Source organism: Zootoca vivipara, chromosome 15 (assembly GCF_963506605.1).
Source record: "Zootoca vivipara chromosome 15, rZooViv1.1, whole genome shotgun sequence".
In the NCBI taxonomy this organism is placed as follows: Eukaryota; Metazoa; Chordata; class Lepidosauria; order Squamata; family Lacertidae; genus Zootoca; species Zootoca vivipara.
The window spans coordinates 6,743,252-6,761,565 of record NC_083290.1 but is presented as its reverse complement, the minus strand read 5'-3'; the positions used below and the strand labels follow the sequence as shown (position 1 = coordinate 6,761,565).

General features: G+C 44.9%; 1 protein-coding gene across 1 annotated transcript in view; it reads right to left on the bottom strand.

Annotated features, from left to right (window-relative positions):
* Positions 1 to 1,962: 1,962 nt before the first annotated feature.
* Positions 1,963 to 18,314, bottom strand: part of LHX1 (LIM homeobox 1) — a 49,979-nt gene continuing 33,627 nt past the window's right edge. The window contains exons 4-5 of the mRNA XM_035139753.2: positions 6,039 to 6,204; positions 1,963 to 2,379 (exon numbers count right to left, since the gene is read on the bottom strand). Coding sequence (XP_034995644.1) covers positions 2,000 to 2,379; positions 6,039 to 6,204 — 546 coding nt within the window. The 3' untranslated portion in view covers positions 1,963 to 1,999. The remainder of the gene's footprint in view (positions 2,380 to 6,038; positions 6,205 to 18,314) is intronic.

Genomic DNA, 18,314 nt, shown 5'->3' with positions numbered 1-18,314 from the left:
CCAGCATTATCAAAACTCGTAGCGCTTTCCTCAAAACGACTCAAAAACGTAATCTGAGGAGAAACCACCAGGTTCTCATTGAATTAATGCAGAATCCAAAGACAAGTTATGGATGGGTGAAAACATCCTCAGATTTCGATATTCTTATAAAAAAGATGTTCCGCTATTCCTCAGAATCTCAAAGGGAAAAAAAGTTCCGAGGAAATAATTGCCTGAGGAAAAACCCACACAATTAAAATTTTGCTTTTGGCAATATTTAAAACGAGATCAGAATCCTCCTTCTTGACCACCTCTCTCCCCCAGTGTCATAAATCTTTTAAAGCACTGAATGAAACACAGGTTATCTAAACATCAGATTTTCTAATTTTATTAAAAATTCACAAATTTTTTAATCCAACTTTCCCCCCCTTTCATACAGTGAATGGTCTAGTATGCACTGGAGGTCACACAAGCTTAGGTTTATTTGAACAATAAAAGACATATGAGAAATTTAATATATAAAGGAAAAAAAGTAGCAGCTGCTGACTGCATATTTGACCATAAAATTTAAATATTTTGGACTTTTTTTTTCTTTTAAAGACACAAAAATAAAACCTGTGTGGGTCTATATAAGTCATGTTAACAATTCCATTAATGTTGAACAGGACTAAACATTAGCAAAGATGGTAAATTTCCCCCCCTCTTAACCTTGTAACACTTTGTTTAAAATGTTTTGCGTTTTTCCCCCGGGCTGTGGGTACAGCACCCCCAAAGAGTATTTTGTGCTATAGAATTGTTTTATTTGGCAACTGTTTGATTTTATAAGTTTTTATTCTTTGCCTGCTGTAAACGCCACCTTTACAAACTAGCACAGTGAAACACAAGCCCTGTAATGTCTTATAACAACTACAGAAAAAAAAGGAAAAAAGAAAGAAAAATGAACTATTTTGGTTGATTGCTCAAAATACTTTGCTTTTGAACAAGAGGTTCTAAAACAGGATATTTTTTTTTAAGTAAAACATTGCGCTCCTGAATTTAACATTCGACGTAAACAGTTGACTGCTTTTTTTTTCTAGTTTCATAGAGTCTTTTTTATTTTTGTTTGTTTAGCTTTTATTTTTCTGAAGGTAGAATACTTTGTCGTTCGTTTCTTTTCAAGTCAGTTTTTTTTTTCTACTTAGAAGTCTAGCAGAAGACTTCTGGGTTTTGAGGATTATTGGTGTGTGTCGCTCAGAGAAGGTAGAAGAGTTGATTTGGAGGGCTTATATTTAAATATTTGCTATTTTGGCCAATAAAAATAAAATAAACATAAAAGCACCACCCTCCCAAAAAATAGCAACAAAATTAACTACATTTCATTTGCCCCACCTGACATTTCTGAAGCTTTAAAAGTCTATTGTTGTGGCTCTTGTTGAATGTTCGGAGGCAAAATTAAACAAATCAATAATACCAAAAGAAGAATCATTTTTTAAAAATGCTAGAATTCCTTGAAGCTTTTTTTTCTTGTTCTTGTTGACCTTGCCTTTATTCAATATTGGTTTCTTTTCCTATGAGAAAAGTCTCTGAGAATCTTGTTCTTTCCCCCCCTAGAGTTATAGTCTAGTGAATGCTGGCACTCACTATTCGCCATCCCATAATATATGGCAGTATCGAAACAAATCCACTTCGCCAGTGTCTTTTTCTTCTTCTTCTTCACTTGGTACAAAAAGAGATTACTTTCTTCATATTTATTTTTCCTTTCCTTTTCTCTTGTTGATTCTGTATCATGAAGATTGTCCTCCAGTTTATACCAAAATCTCCCTGGGCTTCGATCTGAAATGAATAATTCAGTTAATTCCCAAAGTTCACAAAAAAAAGGCAAAACCCCCAACAAATATATCTATATATCTATACGTCTTAGGGCAAGAAGAGAGAAAAAAAGAAACTATTTGCTCAAACTTGTTTCTATACACCTCGATGTAAGCAAGGGTGGGTGTTGATTGGCCACTTACTTCTCTGCCCCCAGTCTTGGCATTTAAAGCTACCATACAGCAGCCTCGTTCATTTCCGGCGGATGTGATAAGTGGCTGCCATAGTTAGCACCACCGTTGACAGATATCGAGGAAAACGGAGGACTCGGCCCAAAAACTTCCGCCGACATGGAGTGCAAGGAGCCAGGTAGGTTGGGTTCGGGGCTCGGAGAGTCCCCAGGTGGGTGTGACATGATATCTGTGAAACGCTGAGCTTCGCTGGAAGGGTGGTGTCCAGGTAAGGGGTGGTCCATCCCCCCGAGAGGCGTTCCTGACGACCCGGACGATGGCACGAAAGGGAGATCCACCGGCGTCTGGGCTTGAGAGGAAGGCGGTCCTTGGGGGAAGAAATCGTAGTTGCTCCCCGGTCCGTAGTATTCGCTCTGGTAATCTGGCAGGTGAAAGAAAGATAAAAGGTTGACGTACATGCCATGGAAATTTCTTTCTTTGCTGCATCAGGAGGTTTTTTAATGTTTGGTTGTGTTTTTTTGTCTTTTGCTGGAAGCTGCCCAAAGTGGCTGGGGAAACCCAGCCAGGTGGGCGGGATATAAACAATAAAATTATTATTATTTTACATCATAAGAACAGAGAGGATGGCCTGATCAGCTGTCAATACTGCATAACCAAATTTGATTAGTACGTAGCAAGATGTCGCCCTTTTCACTATGTGGTTTGTGGTAGGCTGAGCTTCCCCATGTCTCGATTAGAGAAGGGGAAACATAGGAAAAGCCGGTCGGATCAGGCCAATGGCCCATCTAGTCCAGGATCCTGTTCTCACAGGGGCCAGTCAGATGTTCCAATGGGAAGGCTGCAAGCAGGAGCAGAATTTGGCAATATGGCTCCCTGTGCTCCCTCCTGTACTTTCCAGTAATTGGTATTCAGAGGCATATAGCCTAGCTTTGGCTTCTCTTGCACCTTGACCTGGCGCCATTTTCTGCTTTACCACAGTTAGCAAAATGATTTGGGGAGGCCCTGATGAGGCCCCCAGCTACCACCTCAACAGTGGTGCAACTTGGGTTGGACCTCAGAGCTGAAGTCCGGACCACCACAGCCCAGGCTCTGACCCCCCCCCCCAGTAACCCCTTCCCCAGAAAGTGGCAAATTACAGTGACAAACATGCTCTGTATCAGCATCTGCGCCACCAGTGACAGCTCTAGGCCTGATGCTGATGATTGCAACTTTTATTTCTCCTTACTTAAAAAAACCCCACTCATTATGGGGGGGGGGCAAGGACCAGGCACATACACAGTTGCAAATGCTGGTCCTAAACAACCCCACCTTTTCCCTTAGTTGCATCTTAAAACTTGTTTGCAGGTCCTCAACTTTAAATTAAAATATAATGAATGCAAATTCTGCAATAAATTAAAACCACACTCTGCTATAAGATGCCAAGCTGAATCAATTTTGCTAAACTGTTATTATTTTCACACTTTGATCTGATTATGCTGATAAGGGGAAGAGGGGGCACAGAAACTTCTGTGGTTTCTGATTTCACCCAGTGCTGCCAACATAACTTTAAATAACATTTTTTTTCAACAATAAGAGAAGCTTGATTTTGTTTTTAAGAATGAGAGAACGCCAAGATTCTTATAAAGCTGAAGTTGAACTCTGCAGCCAAGAACTTTCCCTGTGTTTCCGTGGAACCAGTATTAATATGGTGGTGTGCAAACATTATCTCCTCAGTGGGGCTTACTCCCAGGAAAGTGGGTTTTTAGGATTACAGTCTTTGTTTGCAGGGAGGTTAGACTACATTGACTATTTAATGAGCATTCATTCCGGCTTGTCTGTGGGTAGGCTAGATGGCACTGCATCAAAGCCAGTGTCATTCCACACCTTCCCTGTCACTTTCCTTACTGCAAAAAGGTCTGATATTTTAGGAGAGTGGGTTTATTACAAAATATTTCCCAATCAGCTATAATTGTGCAACCTACCACTGAACAACAGTGTCGTCGTCCCGTCCCCCCCCGTCCCCATTAAAATGTGATAACTCCATCTGGCATTCACTTTGGGGCAGTCATTCCGTGGACTGCCTCAGTGGGAGATATGGAAAGCAGTGCTTATTCCAACAGCTTTACTGAAAGACCAGCTCTGTCACGCACCTCTTACCCCTGAACTGTGTCAGCTAGTCATTATAAGAATAACTACAGTGGAACCTCGGTTTATGAACACCTCGGTTTACGAATTTTCGGTTTACGAACGCCACGGACCCATCTGGAACGGATTAATTCACTTTCCATTACTTTCAATGGGAAAGTTCGCTTCAGTTTATGAACAGACTTCCGGAACCAATTACACCCATGCTTCGGGTTAAGTACACTTCAGGTTGAGTACTCTGCGGACCCGTCTGGAATGGATTAACCCACTTTCCATTACTTTCAATGGGAAAGTTCGCTTCAGTTTATGAATGCTTCAGTTTAAGTACTCCGTGGACCCATCTGGAACAGATTAATCCACTTTCCATTACTTTCAATGGGAAAGTTCGCTTCAGTTTATGAACGCTTCAGTTTATGAACAGACTTCCGGAACCAATTGTGTTCATAAACCAAGGTACCACTGTATTTAATAAACTGGTGTCTGAGTTTTATTTTTTCTTCCTTCTCCCCCTTCCCTGGTGGGTAATTTTCCACCTTTCCCAATTTTAAGCCTACAGGCAGGGACCGTTTTAACTGATTGCATTTAAGCCACTCTGGGAACCTTCTTGGTTGAAGAGTGGTCTACAAATTCTATAAATGAATGAATCTGAATCCCTCCTGAAAATAGCAACGGTGTGGAATCACCCTCAGGCCCCCACTGCAAGATCATTATATCCCTTACACCAGGGCTAGTCAACATGACACCCTCCTCTCACCTTAAAAATGGGTTAGGGCTTGCCAGTCATCCCAGTGCCTTTGACCTAATTGGCCCAGAACACAAGGGAGGCAGGATCAGGTTTGCTTCTTTCTGACCAATTGGGAAGAACAGTGCCAACACATATTGTTTATCCCTGTGAGTGCCCCCATGCTAGGGTACCAATCTGCACCAGGACCCCTCCCCCAAACTGGCAACTGGAGGGGATTCCCACTCACCCCTTGCATTTCAGGACAGAACTATGCAGTTAATTTCATGCTTAGTTTGGTTCTGAGTTTTGGGGTGCTTTTAATGTTTGATGTTTTGTTTTGTTCTTTTATATTTTGTTGGAATCTTCCCAGAGTGTCTGGGGTCAGATGGGCAGGGTATAAAAACATTGTTGTTGTTGTTGTTGTTGTTGTTGTTGTTGTTGTTGTTGTTGTTGTTGTTGTTGCATGAAGAGATTCATTCCAGATTCTAAAAGCAAGGTTCTTTTGGGATTCAGCTTCACAGGGGACCTTTGCATAAAGAGCTGTAGCTCAGTGACAGAGGATCTGCTTTGCATAAAGGAAATCCCAGGCTCATCTCCAGGCAGAGCTGGGAAAGGATCCTGCTTGAAACCTGGGGGAATCACTAACAAGTCAATGTAGATAACACTGAGCTTGGTGGATCAATGGTCTGACTCAGCTTGAAGCAGCAGCTTCTCTTGTGAGGGAGGCAGTTCAGCTTCTTTACCATTTAGGATGATCCTCTTTAGCTACTGCTTATAGGAGGCCAGGAAGCATGATTTGGCTAAAAGGTGGGGGGCTAAGGATTTCATAAAGCCTTTATACCCCCTCCCCTCAAGGGAGATTACAGGCACCTGCTGAATTTTCAGTTACCCTAAAAACAAACCCTAAAACTTAAAGGTGCACTTTTTAGTTGGAGATAAAGGGGAAAGATACAGTGCCAAATTATTCAGAAGTAAGTTTTCTGGCTGATGGGCTGGGATTAGGTTCCCACCCCAAAAAATTATAAAATTTAAATATTATAAATATCTACAATGAAACAGCCTAATATCAAGTTTATTTCCTGACAGTTTTGCAGTGCCCCCTCCCTGCAAACTGTCTGGCTCCAGGCCTGTCAAGAGGTGTAAAATCTAAATTCTTAGACTGGCTTTTGTGTGTAGATGCAGCTATGGAGACGTGTGAACACGCCCAGGAACCACCCCTCGCGCTTACTCACCTCCGTAAAAGGAGAAGGGCCCGTTGGGGATGAGCTCTCCCGGCTCCAGACGGTCTACCAGCGGCCTCATGCGGCGGGGGCTGCGGAAAAACGCGTGCCGTCGGGCCCCCAGCGCGCTCAGTTGCTTCATGCGCCTTTCTTTGGAGCGCCGGTTCTGGAACCAAACCTGCCAGGGAGAAGGAGGAAGAGAAGCCGGAGTTGAGAGGCTGCTTGGGATACCGAGGCGAGGACAAGGGCGCGGCGACCAACGCTAGAGCCACTGGGAAGGAGCAGTCAAGCAGGATCGCCTCCGCGGTGCGCCTAGGGCGCACGGAGAGATGCCGTTTGGAGAGCTTTTGGAACACGCGCCCAGGGCATTCGCCAAAGCGCCAGGCAGGCAGGGGGTGGGGATGGAGGACACTAGGCTGATCATTCAGAGACGTCAAAATACAACCTAAGAACACACACAGGTATAAACCGGATTCTCAAAGCAACTAAACGGAAGGAGCAGTGCTGGATTAACACATATACCAGGGTTGACAAGCGGGCCGTGAAGGGAACCAGATTTGACGCCAGGATTGTTAGAGCAATGCCTCTCTCGGTTGTACTGTATCCAACGTCAGTTTCACTCAGAGCAAACCCATTGAACTTAATTGGTACGACTAATTTAGGCTCGTTGATTTCAGTGGGTCTCCTCGGAGTACAATTTAGCTGGAGACAACCACACGTCATTCACCCAATCCGCAATTTGTTAAAGTGAAATGGTGTGCAGAGATCTGGAGTTGAAACTGGCTCGATTCTTATTCGCTCATACATGTATCTAATTATAATTTTACTGAAGGTAAATCTCTCTGTCTGAGAGAATTTTACTGGAGGTAAAATTATCGGGTTTCAAGGCTGCCCAATGCCCATTCATATATCCTCTGGCTCAGAAGAAAGAACAGCGCAAATCCGGATTCGGGGAGCGCCGCGGTTTACACACCACCGGAAAGAATCCGCTCTCCACCCCTCGCCCCTCGCATACGCAACTGCAAATACATTACTCCCTTTCGCTGACAAGCACACACTCACAGGGACATAGTCCCCTCCCTGCTTGCAAGCATTTTGCAGATAAACACATACACCAGGTCCCCACGTTCACAGAAGGGTGGAATGAATGGCAGGTCTTGCATATAGGGACAGAACTCGGGTACACACACAGCTATGCACACACTATCCATTAAAAAAAAACCAGCACGGTGTCGTTTACCCCTCCCAGAGCTACAATTCCCAGCACCCTTAATAAACGACAGTTCCCAAGATCCGTGTGTGCGTTTGAAATGTACCGTACACCAGTGCAAGACACAACCCCAGTATTCATTGATTCATCGATCAATCAGGCAATTAAAACATTGATAAACCACTTAAAAAATTAAAATCCCTTAAGTGGCGTACACGATTAAAGTGGTAAATGAGATCATTGAAACAAAAATACAATATAAAACATGTAAAACAGTGGTATAAAAGCATATTTAAAAAAACAATAAAGGGAATACATACAGAAAAAAGCAGGGTCTGATTTTATGGTCAGTAAAAGCCTGGTATGTCTTTACAAGATGTCTAAAGCAAGACATCTTGTAATACACACAAGCAAGTTTTTGTGGATCTGCACTAAGTCACCTTTCTTTCTTCCCCCAGCTGTCCTGTTTATTTTGTTTTGTTTATGCCATGTATATACCGCTTAATCACCAACACTACTTTGCAGTGTATATCAAGATTACCAAAAGCACACACAGACACAGTGGATAAAATTAAGTCAAAGTGAGCCATAAAACCAGATACCTTCCCTACAATGCCTGTTGAAATAGAAAGGCATATTTGCCCAGCAGTACCCAAAGTTAAAAGGAATAGGGGGGGGGCTCTGTCTGATCTCAACCCTGTCCCTGAGAGTACCAGGGCCAGGGCCAGGTTTAGGTTTGATGAGGCTCTAAACTACTGAAAGTAATGGGGTCCTTTATATGTCCAGCTGTCCTTTGTCAACAACAAATTGTTGCTGTTTTGTGTGTGTTGAATATATGGTAATTTATGGACCTAAAAGTCATTTGCACATAACAAATAGGAGCCTACACAACACAAAACACTGTTGCTGTATGTAGGTATTATTTTATTTATTTTTATCTTATATTTTGGAAATGTACATCCAGATTTTTCCATTTTAATTTTTTTGGGGGGACCCTCCAAGAGAGTGGAGCCCTAAGCTATAGCTTGTTTAGCTTATAGTACGCAAATCCGGCAATGACCAGGACCCATTGGTGACTGCGGTCCACTGAAACTGCTGTGGTGGAATGCAAGGAGCTCAAACAGTGGGTGGAGTCAGAGTCACTAAAAGGCAGAGCCAACTTAGTCTTAGATTCACCCTTTTCACCTCCCTGTTGAGTTCTACAAGGGCAACACAGAGATGAAGGAGGAGGAATCTCACTGCCAATGCCAAATCCTGTGCTGTTTGCAGGAAAGCAAGCAGGCAGTTTCGGTGGGGGGGGGGGGCTGGCTGAAGGCAGGCTGAGGTTGGTGGTGGCCACAGGAGAGGACAGTGGTGTTGTGCTTGAATCCTGCTTCCTTGTTGGCCACGGGCATCTATCTGGTTGGGCACAGTGAGAACAGGATGTTGGACTAGGTGGGCCATTGGCCTGATCCAACAGGCCATTCTTACATTTGGGACTTGTTTGGCTCCAGCAGAGTGGTGACCGCATGTGCTTTCAGCCTTCAGCCTTTATTTAATTCCAGATCCCACAGGGAAAGATCTAATTTGCACGTTTGTTTCACATTTCAGAGGCAGATCCTAGCAGAAAAGAATTAACACCCCCTGTGTAAATACCTCCCCTCCCCTTGAGCATACATCTGGGGTAGCCAACATGGAGCCCTGTTGGACTCCAACTCCCATCAGCCACCAGCCAGCATATTTGTGGGGTGGCCTACACAAGCCGAAACGGACAGTACCATTTCAGGCTGCAGGGAGAGGCGCCAGATTTGAATTCTCCCCCAAGACAGAAATGAATTCCCTGAGACTAATAATTTCACACTAGCCAGAGAAGTTGTGGTAGCCCAGCTCATTCCCTGCTGGGCTAGTTTTCTACTTGCAGGTTATGTTCAATATTGGACAAAGCATTAAAAATATGCCCCCCTCCCAATCTGCAGCCTGAAGTAGTGCAATCTACACTGACCATTACAGGAAGTTGTAGTTCAGCAACATCTGGAAGGCCAAAAGTGCCCCACGCCTGGTGTAAATTGCAAAATGTATAAACTGATGCCCATTAAATTGCAATCTGTATATTAGTGTCAGGAGTTGTACAAACACACCGTCTGTGTCTAGATACTTTTATAATCTGAGTGGGGAAAACTAGACAAACAGTGTTTGCAGCGGGCAGAGATTTGGGAAACAGCATTAAATAGGAGGGATAATAACCACCTTACAGTCCCATCCCACCATCCATTTAGATTTTGCTGTGGTGATGTGTTTTCCCTGCTGTTTTATTGGGTTTATTTTATAGATTACTGTATGGCTTTTATTGCAATGCATTCTTCTTCTCCCTCTCCCCCCGATTTTATGACATCCTTTTACGCTTTTAAATTTTGTGAGTCCTTCTGAGTCAAGGGACTAATAAAATGAATTAACAACAACACTAATAATAAGAGTCTGTTCTCCAGGCAGCTCTGCGGTGTGTGTGTGGTATGTCTCTCTCCACCCCCCACCCCCATTTTATCCCTACAACAACCCTATGAGGTAGGTTAGGCAGAGGGATGTGGATTTCAAAGAGGGCCAGATTTGCTGGGCTTTGGACATGCCTGATCTAAGGTCACCCATGGCTGAGAGGGGAGTTGACCCTGGGCTTAACCAATACATGGATAAGCCATGCAAATACACACAGACTTACTTGCAAACATTGCAATACAGCCCCAGAGCATTCTCCCTGCAGAGAAAATGGGCATATGTGCACATCTAAGTATGCATGTGTAGACCAGGGGAAGCCACTGCCATGCTCCCTGTTGTTGTCAGACTACAACTCCCATCGGTTTTCTTAAGGGATCCTTTGACCTCATCTGTGCTGGTTGGAACACTTCCATCCGAGAAACTTGCTCTTCTATATAAACTGGAGGCGGAGATGCCGAGAATTTAACCAGGGACGCAAAGCGGTTGCCTTGTACTGAACCAGAGCAATACTCCATCTTGCTCAGTACTGTCTACACTGGCTGGCAGCAGCTCCTCTGGGTTCCAAGTCTTTCCAAGCCCCCTTACCCCCATGGCGGGGATTGAAATCAGGAACTTCTGCGTGCAAAGTAGATGGATGGTCTAACAACTGAGCTAAGGGTCGTCTTTCCTCTCGTTTTTAAGCTCACCCCAGAACTGCAGGGGCAAAGGCAGTAGGAGAAAAGGCTACCTTCTCTCCTCTGCTGTTTCTCTCTTATTTATTGATAGGCTTTCCGCTCACTTGAGCGCCCTCTCGTACCCGCACTTCTGCTACAAACATGCGAACCATTCGGGGAACTTGTTTCCCGGGACTCCCTCTCGGATATACCGGTACATATCCTAGCAAGCAGGAGAGTCAAGGCAGCGTCCCCCTCCCCACCTTTAACCCCATCCACCCCCCTCCATCAACCAGAGGTGCGCCTCTCTCTCTCCAATCCATTCTTGCATAAGACACAGCTCAACATTAAGCAACCCCATAGCTCTTATTTGCCAGCCTTGAACGCTGATCCGATAAGCTCAAGAATTAACAAAAGGCGTTTTGGAGCGGAATCCTTAATAAAGCTAGTCTCTCTCTCTCTCTCTCTCTCTCTCTCTCTCTCTCTCTCTCTCTCTCTCTCTCTCTCTCTCTCTCTCTCACACACACACACACACACACACACACACACACACACCGCCTGTGAGCCCACTCTGCTCTGCATACTGCACGCCCTTGCTCACCAGCAAGACAACCCCGATCCACCGCCACCCCTTTCTCAATTCCCAGAAAAAGCGCTTCTGTTTAGTCAAGAAAGTCGTGACTTCAACAGAGAAGAGCGCTTACTTCCAAGGAGGCAGGTTGGGGACTTGCTTGTCTCGTGGAGAAGCTCTCCAGCTCAGGTCCGCGGGGCTGAATTTTCACCTGGTTAGACCGCACGCTCCGCGCCTCCTTGGAACACCAGAGGCCTTACACCCGAGTAAACGTGTATATGGGCTCTGAGCCCGTAAACATTTAGGGTGGGCCATTAGCTTAATGGGATGCACTCCCGAAGAAGTATATGAGATATTCTCATTCTCTCTCTCTCTCTCTCTCTCTGTGTAAGCAAATAGTTTAAATTTATTTTAACCTTGCCTTTTTAGAGTGCTGTCACTGGGCCCTTGTGGTGAAGGGCAAGTAAGAAATCCAAACAACAACAACAACAACAACAGGCTATTCGGTATTCAATGTATAGACTATATAGTCTAAAGCAATCTGCAAGCAATAAACTGCGAATAATATTTTTTCTCTTTAGCTCCATTTTACAAGGAACATCCTCGTGTGGCTCTGCTACTGCTGCTGCTGTGATACATTTATTACTTGTCTTTCACCATGAGGTCTCAGGGCGGCTTACAATTTTCAAAATACGGTATTAAAAACAGTCAAAACACATTATGATTACATACAATACACACATACCCAAATATATAGAAGATATAATGAGCAGATATAAATGTATGATATCATATAGAGAGGTGTATGTATTCTACAGAGAGCGAGCAGTTAATTAGTCTTAGCGGTGGCTCTCCTCCACCGGATTGTGCTGAATATCTAATATCCTCATCTATAAGTATTGCATTTTAAACCCAGTTTATAATATCGCGCACCTGCACCTGGAAGATATAACTCTCCTCTGTATGCTTTCGGGTTTTTCTTTTGAGGTGTGGTTGGAGCCTTCCCACCTCAGCCTTCTCCTTAGCGCCCCGCTTTTCTATTCGGAAACCTGGGCGCGAGGGGAAGGAAGGCGAAAGGAGCGCAACGGAGCCGCGAAGGCAGAGCGGGAGAGGCAGAGGAGAGCGCGCAGAGTCTTTTTCCGAGAGACGAAAGTGACCAAGCTCGTCCTCCTTCCCTCCTTCTCTCACTCGCGTAGTCACCTCTAGCTTTGGTCTAATGCTCTTTCTCTGAATTAACCCCCTGCCACTCCCTCGTAAAAACGGAGAAACAAAACAAAAACCGCGCTTCTTTTCGTTAACCAAATCCTCCACTAACCCGCGCGCCGACGGACTGTCCCCCGCGCGCCCAGCCGAGACGGAGACCCGGAGCTGCCTTTCAAGGGAAAAGAAAGAAAGAAAGAAGGAAAGAAAGAAAATAGCACACACACACACCAAAAAAAAAAAAAAAAAAAACCACAACCCCAACGCGAAGTGTTTCCAAGTGAAACGCGCGCTTCGGTTCGAGGGTTGCAAAAGGAACCTCGGTCCGGATTTTCACTGACTCTCTATCCGGAGTAACGGACGCGCTTACATCTGCAATCCGGTTTACATGAAATGCGAAGCCTGAAACTGATTTCGACGCCTCCCTCCGTGTTAACGTGCGTGTGTTGGGGAGGAAAGGGGACCTCTTTATTTCAACGCGCGTGGACTCGGGGCCTTATTCAGAAAGAAACCTCCTTCCTTTCTGTGGTTGACCGTCCTAAGCAGAAAACCCTTCTCGAAATAGCCGAGACCCGCCGGGTCGTTAAGGCCACGTTTTGCTCTCGGAGGAGTCCTAGTTCATGCATGTTCATTCGGACGTAAAACCCAACGAGACTTTCTCCAGAATCGGTATGCATAGAGCTGCGCGCCCGCCCGCTTTGGCCGAGAGCCATAATCAGATTTTACACCTCCAGAATATATACTGCTCTCGCTCGCTCTTTTTTTTTTTTTGCTGTAATCCCCAGAGCAGGTTAATTATAATTTCTGGATTCGAGAGAGAGAGAGAGAGAGAGAGAGAGAGAGAGAGAGAGAGAGAGAGAGAGAGAGAGAGAGAGAGAGAGAGAGAGATGACTGCAGGGCCTATCAGCTTTCAAATATCCAAATCCAAGCTACCCTACTCTTAAAAACCGGGCAGTTACGACTAAAAGCGGATCCTGCAATGCAAAACGCCTCCCTGCCTATTATTGTTGCTATTATTAAAATTTGTATACCGCCCTTCATCCGTAGACCTCACGGCGGTTCACCGTTTTCTCTTATTCACCACGCTAAGGCGCAAAAGAGGCGCAAGGCGATCTTTGGAGCAACGCAACCATGACTATGTCTTCTCAGAAGTAAACTTTTTATAATCCAGTGGGGTTTACTCCGAGGCAAGTGCGGTTAGGGGCTGCAGGCTATGAAGAAGAGCGACATATGTGGAAAACTGATGGGAGTCGGTAGAGAGCGCGATATTTTGCGGATTTAAACTGGGATCCTCCAAGGAGATGAGCGCAGTTCCCTCCTACCAGAAAAAACACCTCCCCCCCTACCAAACGTACACAAGAACTGGAAATCCATCTGATTTACTTCCCTGAAATATCCCTAATAAGATACTTCGGATTCAGCAGGGTTTAACCCAAATTCCCAGCCAATCCTCGGTCGCTAAGCGATTTGAGAGCAAGGAAGGAAAGAGCCCACAATTTCTGGTGTGGAGCGGAGGAGTTAATTCCAAATAAATCCATCTCGATTCCTAAACACCTTTGGAGGTGGGATCTTCTTCCGGGGAAGTAGATTCCCTTGAAATCAGCGGGGTACTTAGATCAAGGCAGCCCCCTCGAGAATCAAACTGGGGTTTGCAGGCCAGTGGGCGCAAGGAACAAAGCGCAAGGCTTTGAAGAAGCCCCGATTGGTTCAGCTGAGGGCAGATTTTAAAGCTAGCGCTGCTTCGGTTGAGGAGGAAGCCCAATCCCATGCCCAGGATCGCCCTGCGCATTTCCTCTCCTGTGGGTAAAAGACGCAGACCGATCTTATCTGCGCCAAGACTGGGAGAGCGAAGAAGGAATTGCAGCCTCTATCAGCCGGACCCAACTGAACTGTTTTTAGATACAGGTCAGTTTTAGGAGGGCAGTACTGTACCTGCGTGCAACACACATCCTGTAGGAAATAGGGCGGCTGGGTCAGAAAGTCGAGGGCTTTTCAGCAGGCATAGCTTACAAGGCGGCAGCGGGGGCTCCTGTACCTTTAATTGCTGTGTAGAAGAGGCGATTTCAGGAGACAGTCTCTCTTCTATGCTACTATTAAAGGTGCAGGAGCCCCCAGCCCGCCAACCCACTTTGCATTTGGCCAGCGTCCCATGAAGGATTTCTCAAAACGTCACATTGTCAATGTATCCAAAGTTAATCCTGCTCAGGGCTGACCCACTTAACTCCATAGACACAACTCTTATGGGTCCCTTGATTTCAATGGGTTTACTCTTGACTTAAAACCTAGCTGGATTCAATTCAATGCCTTTCAGGAACCCTTGCTCAAAGTAGGAGGGTTTTCTTGCATTTTAAATCATATTTCATATAGACCTGCTTTTCGAATCCCGCACCCCAATTAGAAACTCCCCCCAACCCACAAAAATACATAAAACAGATAACCCTCCTCCTCCTCTTTTTTATTTTTTAAATGTATTTGGATTCTCTGCGTCTTTCACGAACCACATACGATTCTGCCCGGTGTTTTTGGCAGCGCTGCCTGATTGTGTAAAACATCTCCTTCCACATTATTGCACGTTACCATCCATTCCCCACCCCCTCCCTTTACTAAACCAGCAATGTGTGTAGCAATCCAGCACACACAAACAACATGAAATCTATCACTTGCAGCCATCTCACCGCAAACGATTGAAACCGGTATATTTTTTTTAATTGTAAAGGCTGACTTTGCAAGATGTCTTAGTAGTAGAAGCAAAAAAAAATAAACTACAATAAAATTATACATGATCTCTCTCTCTCTCTCTCTCTCTCACACACACACACACACACACACACAACCACACTCCAATGATTCTCAAGGCAGGATAATTTTATTCTCCTTGATTCGGTTTGGCCATGATCCCATTCCGGATCTACTGGTGCTCAGGCAGCAGGTCAAATAGCAAGCTGCTCATCTAGCTCAATATTGCCTGCACTGACTGGCAGCAGCCTTTCAGACTCTCAGTCCTGCCTAGAGATGAGAGGCATTGAACATGGGACCCTTTTGCGCGCAGAGCAGACGCTTTACCACTGAGCTCCCTTCCTCTAAAAAGAAAGCAAGGTTCAAGTCCTCAGTGTTTTGAATTAAGGGCTGATTTAAATGGAAGCCTACAAAGCTGCTCATCTAGGTCAGGGTAGTCTACACTGACTGGAAGGGGCTCGGGGAGATTTAAGGCTTTCCCCAGCTCTACCTGGAGAGGCGGGGGATTGAACTCGTGGCTTTCTGCATGCATAGCAGACCATTGGCCACTGGCTGCGGCCTCTCCCTTATCCGTCCAGGTCGTGACTGGATTAAGAGACTACAGGCCCGAATGATTCACAGAATGAAGGAACTGCCCAGTCCACATCTGGATCTGCAGCCGGAGTTAAGCCGGAAATGCCCTCAAACCAATGCGGAGCTGGAACAGCAGTGGAAATGGGATCCTCTCGGGGCAGGGAACTGCCTCTCTCGTTTTTTATGCTTACTGTGAAAGTTCCACAGAGCCTAATAATCCAATTAGCAGTGCAAACCTGGACATGTTTACTCAGAAGCAAGTCCGAATGTGTTCCCTGGGATTTACCTCTCAGTCTCCCGGAGAACTAGGTTAATAGGTGACTAATCATGGTAAATAAAACAAAAACGTGTTCTGAGTAGCAGGCCAGTTTAAGACTGTGAGCTCTATCCATTTAAAGTACATCGCCCCTCTCTCCCCCCAAGAATCCTGGGAACTGTCGTTTGTTAAGGGTGCTGGGAATTGTAGTTCTGTGAACTACAGTTCCCATGTTTTCTTGGCGAAGGGAGAAACAGTTTCAAACTCGCGACCACAATATCAAGCCAGCTTCTGCCGCTTCCTACAGTTTCTAAGCGCCACCCTGACGAAAAATCCACATTTTTCAGAAACGCACGGATCATCCGCAAACTTTCCACGGCTGATTTTGAGGAAGAAAACAACTTATCATGTCTACTCAAGAGTAAGCTCCTCTGAGCTCAATGGAGCTTCCTCTTAGGCATGCGAGGGATACGCAACCTAAATATAATTGTTGCTCTGCCCGCCCGGGTGTGAATTTTTTGGATTCTCTCACACACCAAACTCCTCGATCTTAAAACACATTTTTTGTTTGCTTCAAAAGTCAGTCTCAGTTCAATGATTTTATTCTCGGACTCCTTGAATTCAGGACTAAGCGGCCCTCTAGATTTTCATCCAGAGGCACAAACCTCTAAAAATGTGGAGGCAAACAGCAACGAGCTATTGGTCACGATCCCAGCGACGCGATTTGCTTTGAAGATCTGCATAGCTCGTTTAACATAGCGCGATCCTATGCACGTCTGCTCAGAAGGAACTCCCATTGACCTTCGTAAGACTGACTCCCACGTGGGAGTGCATTAAACTGGAGCCTTAATTGGGCTGTACTGTATAGTTTGTTCACACACACGCACACAAATTTAGGTCAATTAAAGGAAAATATAATTAAAACTAAAAAATATTTCCGCCTCATTAATTAATTAATTTACACAGCAAAGCGCCTTGTGATCCTTGGATGAAGGGGGGTATATAAATTTTAATCATAATAAAATAAAATTGTATCCCTCTTTTCCTCCAAGGAGCTCAAGGTAAAACCTATGCTGTCCCCTCCCCTTTTATCCCGACAACAACTCTGCAACTAGGATTAAATTGCCTTAACTCTGGCTGGATCGGGGCCCATCATCTATATTGTAGTAGTACACCCCTAAGCACTGTAATGTTATAACAGAATTTACTTAGGAACAATATTATAAGCAGTAAGAGCTGCTTCTAATATTGAATTTCGTGGGAGTCAATGGGTCTACTCTAAGTAGGGCTAAAGTAGGCTATCAATCACACCTTGTGTTTCCCATTCCCCTGCAGAAATCTATAGAGAAGATTAATCGGTGCAGTATATACATTTTCGAAATAAATAAATATGTAAGATTTTCCAACCAAATCTCTGCTCCACCCCACCCCACCCCCGCAGACAGAAGCCTCTGGGTCTCATATCCTAAATCAGGCATCCCCAAACTTCGGCCCTCCAGATGTTTTGGACTACAATTCCCATCATCCCTGACCACTGGTCCTCTTAGCTAGGGATCATGGGAGTTGTAGGCCAAAACATCTGGAGGGCCGCAGTTTGGGGGTGCCTGTGCTAAATCCAAAGACAGCAACAACATTCTCCATTGTCTCAACAGATCCGTTCAACCGAAGCGGAAAAGGCTCTCTGTGTGCGTCCCGGATAAATAGGCTATGTTTTTCAATAAATAAACAAACAAGAATTCTGGTCTTAATCTGGATCTGTTTTCAGTAAGCAAATAGAGCCTCTGAGCTTTGACAGAGGGCCCTTCCAGCTCCCGGCTAAACTCAGCTCCGCAAGCGCGCTGCCGTATCCTACTCGGAAGTAAGCAAATCCCTCCCAACCTCTGATGGGGCTTGGGTTGCAGCTTTACCACCCGAGCCTCCGCCTGTTTTACTCGGGAGTAAACCGCTTCAGTGGGCTCAAATCGCGGCTCACAAAATCGCCGCACAGCAGGAAAGCTGTAGGGTTGGCGCGGGGGACGTTGAGCCCCGGGACGATTTTTCCAAGGTCTACCCGCTGCTAGGCTTGGGTCTTTCAGAATGCGTAACGAGGCATCTATTTCAAAGTGTTTGGTGCTCAACTTTGTCTTAAAATGTCCGTCCACGCAAGCAATTTCGCCTCATCTCCCAACTCTGGATTCACAAACCTTCTAACAACGCCTGTGCGTCAGATATTTGAAAAGAAAAAGAAAGAGGTTGGCTAGACATCAAAATAATTAAATAAAATAAATTTGAAAATTTTGTTTTTAAAAAATAGAATTAAATTTTTTACATTTGTTTAAAAGTGTACAGTATTTGCTTTTTTATCCCCCTCACTCAAGAAAAGCAGTTAAGAAAACAAGGTAAGGGGTGTACCGTGTCTTTTCATAATGCTCCCCAAATGTTCCCCTCTTTTAACTACGAAAACACTGATAGACACATTTCATTTATCCCTCTGCTTTCCAATCTACAAGTTCAAGGAAGAAGCCTTGATTTGACTATTTCTTTTATGGCTGTATTCTACTCAAGAGTAGACCTATTGAAATTAATGGGCCTAAGGGGGTTCTGTCCATTAATTTCAAAGAGTTATTCTATTATTAACAGG